This window comes from Alosa alosa, chromosome 13 (assembly GCF_017589495.1).
Source record: "Alosa alosa isolate M-15738 ecotype Scorff River chromosome 13, AALO_Geno_1.1, whole genome shotgun sequence".
NCBI classification, from domain to species: Eukaryota; Metazoa; Chordata; class Actinopteri; order Clupeiformes; family Clupeidae; genus Alosa; species Alosa alosa.
In genome coordinates this window covers 17,013,339-17,027,819 of record NC_063201.1, presented here as the reverse complement: position 1 = coordinate 17,027,819, position 14,481 = coordinate 17,013,339, and the positions used below count along the sequence as shown (strand labels likewise).

Sequence of the window (14,481 nt, the reverse complement as noted above, 5' to 3'; positions counted from 1 at the left end):
GCCTATGTGAGCTTAGCTACCTTTACTACAGTTGTACAATTCCCATTTACCCCCTGCTTATCCAGGTCTAAAGGTTTCCCCATTGCTTTTGTTTTGTTTCACAAGGAAAGACTGTTGTTCCTAGCGGACACTCAGGTGAGAGTCAGGTTACTCAGATGAGGGATTATTTATGAAGCAGAGCATGACGTCTTCACCCAGCTGGTGTTATTTATGGCTGACTTGAGGGACTGCAACATTTTGTTTGGGAATAGTATAGAGTACTTAAATCAACACTAATAGATAGATGGAAGGATGAATGCAAGTTTGTGGTGTGGAGATGGACTGGAGTATATAATAAGTGTACAGTGCAACTGGAAAGTTTTCAGACTGTTTCAAGTTTTTCCACATTTTGTTATGTTTCAGACTCATCTTTAAATGCATTCAATTCATTTTTTCTCATCAGTCTACACACAATACTCCAATACTTCACAAGAAGCAGGTGTTTGGAGTGTTTTGTAAATGTATGAAAAATAAAAGACGAAAATATCCCAAGTATTCAGAAACCTTTGTTATGACGCTTGCAGTTGAGCTCTGGATCCTACTTCTATATCTATAGTCCTTGAGATGCTTCTACAACTTGATTGGGGTCCACATGTGCCTAAATGAATCCATTGGACATTATTAGGAGAGGCACACATCTGTCTATGTAAGCCAGGTCTCACAGTTGAGGGTGTATGTCAGAGTGAAAACCAAACGAGACAGGATTGTGTCAAGACACAGATCTGGGGAAGGATACAAGAACATTTTGCTGCATTGAAAGTTCCCAAGAGCACGGTATAGCCTCCATCATTCTCAAATGGAAAAGTTTGGAACAAACAGTCTTCCTAAATCTGGCCGCTCAGCCAAACTGAGTAGTCCAGGACAGATGGCCTTGGTCAGACTGTATGCTTCTCTCATCTTCACAAATTAACTCTAGATATCATTCACAATTCATCCATTGGGTTTGGGACCTTGGTTACCTGTCTGACCAAGGCCCTTCGTCCTCAATTATTCAGTTTGGCTGGGCTTTCCGGTTGAACTGTTTGTTCAGACTGCAGGACAAATCGGATTTGTTTTTCAAATCAGTGACAGGTTGTCCACTTTTATTTGCATGTGATCCAAACAGATTGTTAAGTCCAGCAACAATTGTTATGTCCAGCAACAATGTAGGCCTGTTCTGGTCACTGTCAGACACACAATTTCACTTCCCAAAGTCCAGACCATGTGTAAACACCAGTGCATATTAAGCCAACAAATTTACAGAATGAATGAATGCCACTCAGCCGATCTGAAGAACACGGCCTGGTCTATCGAATGTGGTCACTTTCATTTCTTCTTTAGCCAGTCAGTTAAACTTTCACTTCTCGGTTGAAGTCTGAAGGCCTAACCCAAAATGTGTGGTCACTTGAAGTTAAATCCTCTTTTTTGTGTGCAAATGTACAAATGAGATGTACTTCATAACCTCTCGATAGTGCATAGAAACTTTGACAATTTAGATGTAGTTCAGGTAAAGGAATTGAACTTTCTTTGAGCAGCAGGAAAGAATCTGTCAGGGGAGAGCAGGACCTGGCCAAACAGTCAAACACACTTTATTTACGACAAATCTAGACAGCAGACAAAGACAAAATCCAAGGGACAGGCACGGGGCGTTATGGATGTGACAGTTTTGCACGGAATTGCCCATTGCCAGAATAAAAGGACAGATTATGGAAAAGATATCTCTGAAGAGCTGAGAGGGAATGACATCTGAGAGGCAGATTGGACGAGACCAAGAAGACAATAAAGGGGAAGAGGTAAGAGCAGAAATGGAGGGAAACTAACAAGACAGGAAGTGGTGATCATATAACGAGAGGGGCATAAGGTAAACACAGAGCATATATGGGGTAAGAGAGAAACAGGTACATGTCAACACAGAACAATACACAAAATGGCCTCTAGAGTGACACACCTTACTCTCTAGGCTTAAAGCTTGATCCAGGTCAGTCCAGGCAGGATCCTGACAAAATCATTTCTGCTTTCACTTCCTCTTGTCCAAGTGCTCTACATAAACTAATGGCAGCAATCCACACATAGTGCTAAAAATATTGAGGAGAATTGTCTTTAAATAGCTTTATCTTTAATGAAAGTTTCAGTGTGTGTGTGTGTGTGTGTGTGTGTGTGTGTGTGTGTGTGTGTGTGTGTGTGTGTGTGTGTGTGTGTGTGTGTGTAAAACAGGGAGACTTCATAAGCAATTTCAATGGAACCTGGATAATTACTGTTTCAAACCCATATAATGGGGCTGTGGAGGAGATGAAATCACAAGCACAATCACAGCATTTTGGATCAGATGTGATAATTTAGCTCTGAGTTGTTGTACTATTACATAGTGACAGCAATATCTCACACAGACCTTTTTGTGATGGTATTGAAAGTCTGGAGAATATAATAGATCGGAAATGAATTTGACCACAGTGTGGCAGCCTTGAGAACTATGCAGGTGTGTCTGGTGTAGGCTAGCATTGTAAACATGATAGTGTGGACCCCTGGGGATTGTGTGTCACTTCTGTGGCTGGAAATGTGTTGGAGATTGCAAGCCCAGACCACGGCTGAGCAAAGAAACTGAGGAAATCCTCAGACAGGCTAGTTCAGGTGAGGACCATCTCATGCCATGGACTAAGGCAATTAATGAGAGTGGCGGGGCCAGGGCTGTGTCCCAGACACCTGTTGGAATAAAAACTGGGTGTTTTGGAGCAATGTCAAAGACTGCTGGGATGTAGGGAGCTCATTTTTAGCCATACTCAACTGTATAACGCTACATTAACATTGGAAGAAGTTGATTTACTTTGAAGGTCAGGCCATTATTTAGTCAAATAGGCTACCCCAGCCATTCTTATTGAAAACCTTTATTTACAAATGCTTATAAAAAGCAAAATAATATTAGCACAGAGGTCCTTACACAGTTCACCATAAGACAAAAGGGAAAGACATGAAATAAACGTAGGGACACTACCACAATAATGTAAAAACAATTACACAATCAAAACAACAATGACACAAACAAAAACAAACCCTCAATACATTTGAGAAACAATCCAAAAGACTGTAATATACATAGATGTACATGGGCTGAATATTAAAATAGCATATACAGTAGAGTCCAATCACTGCCAATGACATGATAGACAACAGTCCCTAACAAGAAGAGATAACTTAATTGTCCTAGGTAGGTTCACTACCCTGTGATGGCATAAGTGTCGTAAGTTAATTAGACTGTAATGACTATTGTCCCTTCTCACAGGAACTTAAAGGACAGGGCAAATAAACAAAGACTCCTAGACAAACAGAGAATTACATGACATAATCATAGAAAAAACCTGAAAACACATAAATGTTATATATGTATTAATAACCTTATGTGTATAGACAAACATGCTCACATACCATTTGGGTTACAAGTTTGAGAGACAGTAAAGACACAACTGGTCATCCAGCAATTGTTATCATCCTTACTTAAATACTTTTTTTTCCCACATCCTTATGGGCATTTGTACAATAATTCCTGAACAGCTATGACCCAAGAACATTTGTAAATCATATTTATACAAAATTTGACAATGCTCTATTTAGTAGATGTAGAATTTCTGAATGGAACCAATGGATTACACATGTATGTACTTACTGCTATGATACACTAGGGGGGGCAGTAGGCCTATACTCTTCTGGTTGAATGTCATCTATGTACATTACCTAACTTCTTTGGTATTGCTGTATTCTTTAAAGACTTTATTCAAAAGCCTTTTCTTTCTTCTTATGAATTCATTTAAAAGATCATTGTTTCACATCTACCTACATTTCACTGCCTCAAGACAAACATGTATTTTTTTAAAAGTTTCAATGGGTAGTAACCTGCACTTACAGCATACACATTTCTTTAAAACACATTCTTTAAAAACACATTCTTTAAAAATGACAATATGTCACATATTCTGTCACACTTTTTAAAACACTAGACAACAATAAATTAAACCGAAATACTTCAAAGCTAGACAGATGATATATGTACAAGAACTCAATAAAAATACAAATGTAGACACAGATGCACACACACACACTTACCACACTCACTCTCACACACACACACGTGTACACACACACACACACACACACACACACACACACACACACACACACACACACACACACAACACACACACACACCCACATACACACCTACCCACACGCACACACACACACACACACACACACACACACACACACACACACACACACACACACACACACACACACACGCACACACACACACACACACACAGCTGAATGATGAAAGTTTCAGAAGGCCGTCATTTGAATTGATTGCAGCTTAGGCATATATACACGAAACACATCGTGTTTCTTCCTTTACAAGCTCAGTCCTCCAACATGAGTCATCAACATCATCAGCTCAGGAGCCTGTGTATGATGACCTCTGACCTCTGCTCCTTGCACTTAGTGACAGGGGTCAAAGGGGTAGCTGGTGACTCCACCATGCAGCTCCAGAGCAGACTCCGACCAGGCAATAATGTCCCCGGCCATGTGTCCGTTGCAAGAGGCCAGGTTGTAGATGTCGTGGCCAGTGAGGATGTGAGACCACATCTGCAGGTCAGAGATCTCACCCACGAACGCCTGGGTGGCATCAAAGCGACCGCCAAGTGTATCCTAAGGGAGAATAGAGAACGGTTGGTGTTACTAACAATCACTGCTTACCCACACATGGGACACAACTTCGGCTGAACAATCTGTAAGTAAGTTTACAATTACTTTGACCACAGCCATTGAGTCTCTACATAGATATGACTTCTGTATGTGTTTTGTCTTGACTGCTAAAGGTACCTGTCGTCAGGATCAGACATGATTAATCAAACTCCTAATCCAAACGCACCTGTTCCTGCCCCAGGATGAAAACTCCTCCGGGCTTGATAGGATGCCACGCGGAGAGATTCTCCCCTGAACCCCTCTTCACGCCATCCTGGTACGCCTCCCACAGCCCGTCACGAGTCGACCATGTCACACACACGTGGTGCCACTTCCCGTCACTCAACGAGAGGGGTAGGGTGACCGCCTACACACACACACACACACACACACACACACACACACACACACACACACACACACACACAAGCAAAAAATGGTTCTCTTCAGTATTCATATTTGCCTTTCTTCAGATGAAAACACACATATATAGGAATGTGACATCATTCATACTAATTGTATGTTTGCATAGTACACATAAACAAATGCACAGTCATACATCCAGGCATACAAATACCCACACACAAAATAGCCTCATGATTTTGTAAGTGGTTGACCCAGGTTTGATTCCTGATCACTGCAAGTCTTTGCCAGTTGCTTTGGATAAAAGCATCTGCTACATACCCGTTACCTTAACAAATATTGATATGCAGAGGTACACACACACACACACACACACACACACACACACTCTTACTCACCCTGTCGTTGACCAGCAGTTCCATGGGGTTGTTTCCCCACTCGATGAGCACCAGCTCATTGGCCTGGCCGGGCACAGAGTAGGAGAAGGGCGTTCCCAGCCCGGGTCCAGCGCCCGCCTTCAGCCACAGGCACAGGGTGAGGGAGAAGATCTCATGGGTGAGGGTCTGCTTCAAACGCCCATACATGTAGTTGGTCCGCATGGGGAACCCGATCTGGAACCCATCCGGACCCTTGCTCTTCTTACGGGAACCTGGGAGAACCGATAAAGCATTTATTTTGTTTGTTAAGTCATGGGTTTTGTCATTTAGAGTCATCTTAAAAATGTATTTCAGTTTGGTTTTGCGCTGTCAGGAGGAGGTTGTTTAGCCAGGCCTGTGAGTACAACAGACTATAGCACTACTACAGCATGTATTGGGAGTCAGAACTTTAATGATTGCAGCAGTTGATATTTAACTGTACAGTAAGCATCTTGAATTTGACCGTTTGGTCCTGGGAAAGTAGCTCTTGGGAAATCAACATCAGCGAGTGATTATAGAATAACATATGTCAGAGCCCGAGTTTATTTGCCTAGTTTTGCTTTTAATTAATGGACCCAGATGCTTCCTGTTCAAATACAAGCCACTCAAAACACGCTTCTGTCTGTATGTCAGTTTTAGACTGACTCTGGAACAGTTTTAAGCCTCATCTGCTGTTTACCATTGTGTTCTGTAGCTGATAAATGCGATGTTCTATCATAACTCAGGAGAAGGAGGGAGGTTTGCCCGAAGTACCTGTGTCTGTGAGTCTGTGCTGAAGGTGGTTCAGGACAGCATCCAGATTGCTGTTGTGTCCACCAGGTGTCCTGTGTCCTTGCGTGTGATAGGATGACCTTGGGTATGTGTGGCTGTCCAGGTCATTATCATCTTCGATGCTGTCATCATCGTCATCATCATCTCCACCGAGGTGTCTGTCGTCGTGACTTCCATCGGCGCGGTGTGCGTCAAAGTGCCCAAGGTCATGAGGTATGTCATCATGGTCAGTATCGTTGTCGTGCTCACCTTCGTGGCGCTCGCCACGGTGATCGTCATTGTCATAGTGACCGTTGTTGGGATGTCCATCATCGTGGTCCCTGCCATGCATACTGGTGTGATGACTGAGCTGTTGCTCGAGAGCATAAATTTTCCGTTGCAGGAGGTCTTTGAGTGAATTTGAGTAGGTAGTGGAGGTGTTGCGGGTCTGCAATGAAACACAAACATTTCAGTTTTAGCAGCTTGCACACTATTCACTCAATACAGTACGCAAATACAGTACATATTGCTGCAGTCATTTTTGTTGCAGGGTCCTTCAAAAATCCCTGTATTCCTGCGATATGGGAGCCAACAAATAGACATCCATTAACCCCCTGGATTTCCTAGGCCAAGAGAGTGTCAGCTTTTTCCACCAAAGACAGGAAATCTGGGATTACTGCCCACCTCATTCTCAGAACGAATGACGTCCGTGTCGTAGAAAGGCACCCAGGCACCTAACGTGACATTGACCATCTCGGCCTATGCCAACTCGACACTTTTGGCACCACCCTTCACTTCAGTGGGCTGTGCCATTGTTGGTCCTAGCACCCAGCTCTGCGTCGTTACTAAGTCTCTGTGAGACCCTGGATGAATCTGGATCTCTACTGGAATCGAGCCTGGGTGTGCTTGCAGCTGCAGCTGCCTCTACTCTAGATCCCGCTGATAACTCTGTGTTGTGTGGCTGCTTTAACACAGAAGTTAGGTTGTTCACTAATAGAAGATCAGTGTAGCTTTGGCAGAACCTGGAGTAGATCCAAGTCCAAGTGCTGGACCTAAGAATGCTGAAGCATTCCTTTTACACTAATTGTATATCAAAAATCACGCAACCTGGGCGGGGTGCGGTGGGGTAGGGTGCCAGGTAACTGTTATTGCAGAATATGAGAATGGCAATGGGTCATACGGCCAGTAAATATGTTCATCCTCTATGATGTATGTACATGTCTGTGTTGCCTCTCTTTGGACCCCAGAGTCAGGATCCAGCGCTGAGGGGAACATCAAATATGTGAATGGCTGGACTGGTGGGGTTATCTCTGTCTTTACCCATTTCTCTCTTTGTGTCTCATTTCACATGCGTCTTCTCTCGCTCCCTCCCCCGCCCCCCCCTCTCTCCCTCCCCCCTCTCTCCCTCTCTCTCTCCCCCCTTCTCTCTCTCTCTCTCTCTCTCTCTCTCTCTCTCTAGGTAAATCCCGCTTTGCTCGTGCTCAGTGTCGACCCTCATTACTGTACGTCAGGAGGGATCTCTCTAATCAAGTGTGATGTCACTGAGCTGCCTCCTGCTGTCCCTGACATCTGTCCGCAGCTCACGGGCCAACATGGCAGGAGTGATGAGAGAGAACAAACAGACAGAGTGTCATTGCAAGATCACTGATTAGCTGGAAACCTTCTCACTTAAAAGTGCATTGAAAAATGGAGCTATGATATGTATGTAACCTCTCTCTCTCACTTTGACTCTCTCCTGGAAGCATTTCCAAGGTCAAAAAAACATTCTTTTGTCACGTTATCAGAACTTGTATTTGTCACAGCAAAGTAAGTGCTCCAGGTGATAAATTCAATTTACATGCAACTATGGCCTGATAAAAGGAGTAGTGCAGTGTGAGTGGGAAAATAAATAATAGATAACAGAATAGCCATCAGTTTGCAATTGACTTGTAACAATCACTGTATTTTGTGGATGTCATGCTACCTCTCTTTCTCCACTGTGACAGTGAAACACTTCATTTATTTACTCAGTTTAGCACTTTAAAATTAAGGGGAGATTAAGGAGACTATAACATAGTCTCTTTCCAAATTTAAACCCCTTAACATTCATTAAGAGATACTGCATGGTTTCAGTGTAAGACGAATACAACACTACTACATAGTATGAATATAAGGGACTATGTTTAAAAAGTGTTCAGTTTCTTACGTGTTATAGATTGACACAATAATTTAGTGCTTTAAATCCAGGCTTCCAGGTTAGTGCTAATGTATTAGAGGATAGATTAAAGATTTATACCTGGCACAGTTGCCATAAGCCTCAACTTAATGTGACATGTTTAACCTGGAACCCCATCTGTCCAAACAGTAAATACAGAGGAGCTGGCTCTTGCCCAGAAATCGGCTGACCATGACATATTGGCGCCAAAGATTTGGCCTTAACACCTGGTTTTCATGGAGCATTTAGAAATCTAGTTTCCATCCTTGATCTTTGTTGTCATCCTTTACCTTATGTTCTCCTGTCTTCACTTATACAGGGATGGCATTAAACTCCTGTGCACAAGGAACCTCAAAAAGGTAATTTTTTTTAACTTTAGAATTACTAACTAATGACATGATTCAGCTGCCTTGGTTTGACTTGGCTTGATTTTGTGTGTGTTTTCTTAATGACTGGTCTTGTGTGTGTTTACTGGAGACTGGACTCGTGTGGCGAAGCGTCGAAGGCGACTGGACTGGCGAAGCGTCTCCGTCTCTCACCTGTAGACTCTCCAGCCGTTCCTTCAGCGCGTGCAGCATCCTCTCCAGCTGTTCCGGCGACGACGATGACGACGGCGTCATCTCGCCTGCGTGCTTGTCCCCGAGAGCTGCCGTCCTGTGGTGGCCCCCCAGGCTCATGGACGGGTAGTGCCCCTCGGGGTCGCTGGGGTGACCACTGTCGGGGTAACCAGAGTGGTGAGGTGTGAGTGTGTGGTGCGTCAGGTGAGGTGAGAGCCCCAGGTGGCTGTCGTGAGGGCCCATGCCTCGGCCAAAGCCCTCGCACATGGCCAGCTTGGCCGTCAGCTCCCGGATCTTGTCCCTCTGGTCCAGGATGGTCTCCTTCTGCTGGACCAGGCTCTCCCGCAGGTGCAGGATGGTGCTTTTGGCCTCCTCTGGGAGCCCCCACCAGCTGCTTCCACTGCCGCCACTGCCTCCACTACCGCCTCCACCACTGCTGCTGGGCCCACCGGTGCTGGCCCCTAGAGGCCCCCCAGCTGTGGGGAAGCAGCCGGGGTCAGCGTCCGCGGGGATGGGGGTGCAGATGAAGCGCGGGTGGGAGACGTAGTCGTACTCGGGCGCGCTGGCATCGCTGCCGCAGAACAGCGCCACCAGCAGGAGAGTCTTGAGAAAGACTGGGAAGAGTCTCCCTGGGTCTGGGCCTCCGGCGAGTCCTGGCATTTGGACCAGCCTGAGTGACAACCGATTCTATGGACAGCTGCTGGTTAGTTGATGGGTGATACTGTTTTTCTCCTTAACCAAGTTTGTTCACCTTTCAGATGTCATGCAACAGGTTGTCTGTGGGTATGGTTCTAGTCCAGGTAATCTTGAATGTCTTCAAATAACACACACTATATTCCTCATAAAATGTTTCCTATTTTCACCAAAAGTATTAGACACTTGATGGAGGATCCTGTCAGTGTGGGTCTCTAAAGAAGTGAGGTGGACACTCTCACACAGTGGAGTCCGGCACAGTGATCAGGTAGTACGATGAGTGTCTGTCGCCAGCGCTCAATGTTAGGAAGCTCCTTGCGGACTGCCTCTGTTTCTGTCAGAAAATACAAAGACACCATGTCAAAATAAAGTCTGTGTGATGACAATATATGATTCATGTACAGCCCATAACACAAATGCTTGTAGTAGTATTGATCATTTTGAGGTATTGCTTCAGTTTTGATTTAATGGCATTTATTATGTACCTGTGCTTTTATTTCTTCAGTAGCATACACATTAAATATGTACTTGATATCTACTTTAAATATACCATAGTCCTGTCTACTTCACCTTGAAAGCTCACATACATGACATGTACCTGTAGAGCCTACTTAAACTTCCCATGTGCATTTCTGCTGATTGACCGAGTTATTATAAGTAAGAGATAAGACCAGATTATCTGTGCTCTTGATGACTATATATGAGGGCACACACAGGCAACAAGTCACACAAAGACACTGCATAATAAAGATGAATAAACCTTTGCCAAGCAATCAACAAATAAATTAATTACCCAAGCAATTGATATGCTTGATCAATGCCCTCAGAGGGCTCTGCGTTTGTATGTGTGTGTGTGTGCTCAAGCCTTAGATGCATATAAGGTGCATGAACCCGCTCAATAAACCAGAATTTAAAAAGAGAATACTGTTTTTGAGTGGTGTGTCATTGACTTTGAGCTTCCACATATACAGTACCGTTTCCCAATACTGCTTTGTGTGTAATTCCCATGATTACTGTCTCAGCTATCCATCCTTGATCTCCTGGCCAGGACAGATGAGCCTATCGTGTGTGTGTGTGTGTGTGTGTTTGTTGGCCACTGAGTGATAGGAAACGTTCCAAAGCTTTAGAGGCAGACTGCTGCATTGTGACACAAATCCGATCCTGTCTGCCAGACTCAAACGTAGTAGTCCCAACGTAGGCACTCAGTCCCTCTCAAAGTGATGCTTCAATTGGTTTAGGGGATTATTTGCTTGGAGAACTGGCCTCACACCAGCACAGAGCCTAAAGATTTGTAGATGTCTACTGAACCTGAGGATCTGCAATACTGTTTTGTGCCGTAAACAAATTTGACTAACTTTTTCCAAAACGTTTTTTGAGTAAGTATATTTTTTATGTAGTATAATTTTGCTCCCTCCCCTTTTAACATGTTTTAGACCATCCTGAAAAAGACACGTGTGCCTATCTCTGGGCTACACCAGAAACCATTGCCACAGCCAATACAATATCTCAACATGTCTCATTCACAGTTTGCCCACCTTTTTGTTGAGGATACTTGTGCCTGTCTCCCACCCACCCTCCCATTTCCTCCAAGTCTATTATGGACAGCTGGCATGTCTTGGTCTTAAAGCACTGCTCTTCATCACTAACAACTCCCCTGTACCCATAACCTCGCATCACCGTCTTCCTCGGAAGCGACCAGACACCTTTAATCACAGTTAGAAGATTCGGAGATCATGTAATTAAAACATGGGCTGATCACATGCAGTGCTGGTGGCTTCGGCTCAGGCCACCAACTGTTGTCGCTGTGTTCAGACAATGGGCAGCCCTGGGTCAGTCTGCCAGCGTCTCACGTGATCTTAAGGGCTTCCTGCGGCCAACCTGGAGATTAAAGACCTGGTCCTTACTGCTCACGGAAAGCCACATATGTACATGTCTAAGGGACACTACAAGTCCATTCATGAAGGTGGAGTCTGTCTCGATGATAATATATATATATCCGACACCTCCTGATCATTCCTGAGCATATGGGACAGTGGCTGTCATATAGTTTGATGCGCAAGTCAACTTTCAGTGACTTGGTATGATGTTATCTGGCCTGACACAAGGGATGTTTATATCAATTTTGTTGTATCGCTTGGTATGGTTACTGTTTTCTGAATGTGTATGCTTACTTTGCGTATACTCTTACCAGTTTTCTCTGTCATTCAAGTATAACTCAGTGTCATGAGTCCACATTTATGGCAGATGTAGCCAAATCTGGACAATTTACTGAAATAGTAATACGACACTAATCTCTCCATGCCTTGGACCAAGCACATCTTGTCATTATACAGAATTCCTACAATTAAGATACATTACTTTTTGCCTGTCAGTCACACAACTTCACACTCTGCATGGTGTATGTGTCAGCATCTGTGTGTGTGTGTGCCATGTCAGTGCCGGTCAGAAAAATCCTCTTGACTTTGTCGTTCGCTTTGGGCTTAAAGGCCAACACAGATGGTCTCTGTGTTAGAGAGTGTCAATCCACACTCCTTGTTTAGCGTTAAACGTTATCCCCTGGTCATCCAACCAATTCAGCTAATTGCCCAGGCTGGTGAGGCCAAGTAATTACGCTGCCTGATGAGGGCTTTATACCCTACGGCTTGTTGCTTATATCCACAGCCCATTCTGTTGAATCTGTGCAATCTTAATTAAAGTCCTGGAGATGTATGCTTAAGGTTTTTGTTGCTAATTAAAAATGGATAACAAGGTCATGGAATTAGTGTAGCAATTTGACAAAGGCATTAAGATAAATAAGACACTTGGGGTCCTGAGGACACTTGCTTATGCAAACTGTATCTTAAAGTATTCAATTCATGCAACTGAACACAGGCTGGAGAGAGATGCAAAGAGGAAGTAGATGTGATTTGAATGGACAAATTTCATTAGACAATAACAATCTCAAATCGCAATACACAATGTAAACTTGTTGTTTACATATAATATACATATAATCTCATACCATATTGACTACTTCCATGCAGTTGCAAGCTCAGGCAGTTTGAAGGGCAGACGCTAAACAATTAAAAAGGGCACCTATCTCACAACATGGGGCACCATCCCCACGCAAATAGCTACAATGTATACATTTAGATTAAATAGTTTTCATTTGTCATGAAAATTAACATTATGTCAGGTAACCCAGACAAAAAGTAAGATCTAGGTGACCTCCACTGGGATAACTTGTGAAATTCTGTCAACTAAATGTACCATTTTTTCATGAAATAGAGAATTTCCTTTAGGGTGGAAGTCTGCAGTCACACGACTGTTCTTTATTGTGAAAAAACTTGAGATTGAAGATAGAAATTTAGAGCGGTAGCCCTGAACATTCTGGCCTAATGTGTCTGTTGGCAACTAAAAACAAGGACAGTGATTAGATGAGGTCAAAATGCCAGCTAGATATTAGACCAACTTACCTGCTCCTTGCAAAAGTCTGTCCTGCTTTGCCACTTTGTTATGCTTTCTCACCAGTAGTACACTAGCATGGCATTCCACTGCATTCTGTACTATATAACACTTTCTCACCAGTAGTACACTAGCATGGCATTCCACTGCATTCTGTACTATATAACACTTTCTCACCAGTAGTACACTAGCATGGCATTCCACTGCATTCTGTACTATATAACACTTTCTCACCAGTAGTACACTAGCATGGCATTCCACTGCATTCTGTACTATATAACACTTTCTCACCAGTAGTACACTAGCATGGCATTCCACTGCATTCTGTACTATATAACACTTTCTGAGTTTTATCGCACTGATTTCTGTCCACATGCAAGACATATCCATCATTAAATAAATGCCATCTTATGCACGTTCCACTCATCTCGACTTTCCCAGTGTCTCTGGTTTAACAAGTGTGAAAGTATGTAGGTTAAAACAAAATCCTGTGATTTAAAATGCCCTCATATTTCAGACTTCACAATGCTCCTTCAAAATCAACAGGTTATCCTGAGCTACCATTAACAGGACCCTTCCTTTAAGGAGGGTGTTTTACTGTGTCACCAGTAATACAACTTGATTTGATTATCTCAGACACATATCAATGCCAATGCTACATTAGCCTAGCTTATGTGAATACTACTCATTCCACTCCAGTTACATTAATGAAGAACAGAAACAACTGACATCTGAGGACAACATAAGAGCACTGAGAATAACAATCACTTAATCGTAGAAATGACAGGACAGCAGTTACCTGTTGATGGTCTCTCCAAAGCAGCGTAAGGTATCTTGTCCACCTGTGTGACTGATGTAGGCAGCCTTAATGCAGAGGGCTGATTTAAGTCTCCTATCTCTCCTCCTTCAGCTCCTCTTTCTCCTCCCTCTCCCTCCCTCCCCCATCCTCTTTCTCACTGTGTCCAGGCTGATTCCTACTTGATTACAATCAGACACTTCTGCAGACTGAGAGCATCATTTCATTTCTTCTGTCAATATAGTTACGTAGTAGTGGAACAGCATAATCAGCATGCAGTGAAACCTTTCAGCTTTTGAGAAACCGTACAAATTCAAAATCCAGTTCAACAGTACAAATTCTTTAGCGGAAGGACAGAAAAACTAAATAATTTAGCCTACATTTTCATGATAAAATTACCATTTTGTACTGTTATACAGTAAAGGAATTACATTCCATTGAGACCCTGTGATATGTATAAAGCTACCAATATCTGAAAAACACATAGGTACATTTACAGACTACACAGCCATACCACAA

The 14,481-nt window shown here is 43.3% G+C and overlaps 1 protein-coding gene across 1 annotated transcript; it reads right to left on the bottom strand.

Annotated features, from left to right (window-relative positions):
- Positions 1-4,230: 4,230 nt before the first annotated feature.
- On the bottom strand, positions 4,231-14,021 carry si:dkey-283b15.2 (neuronal pentraxin-1). Its single transcript, XM_048260480.1, has 6 exons — positions 13,966-14,021; positions 9,012-10,056; positions 6,282-6,726; positions 5,511-5,761; positions 4,937-5,116; positions 4,231-4,713 (listed from the first exon to the last, which is right to left on the bottom strand). The coding sequence occupies exons 2-6, from the start codon at positions 9,687-9,689 to the stop codon at positions 4,504-4,506; spliced, it is 1,764 nt and encodes a 587-aa protein (XP_048116437.1). The 5' UTR covers positions 9,690-10,056; positions 13,966-14,021; the 3' UTR covers positions 4,231-4,503.
- Between the last annotated feature and the right edge of the window lie 460 nt (positions 14,022-14,481).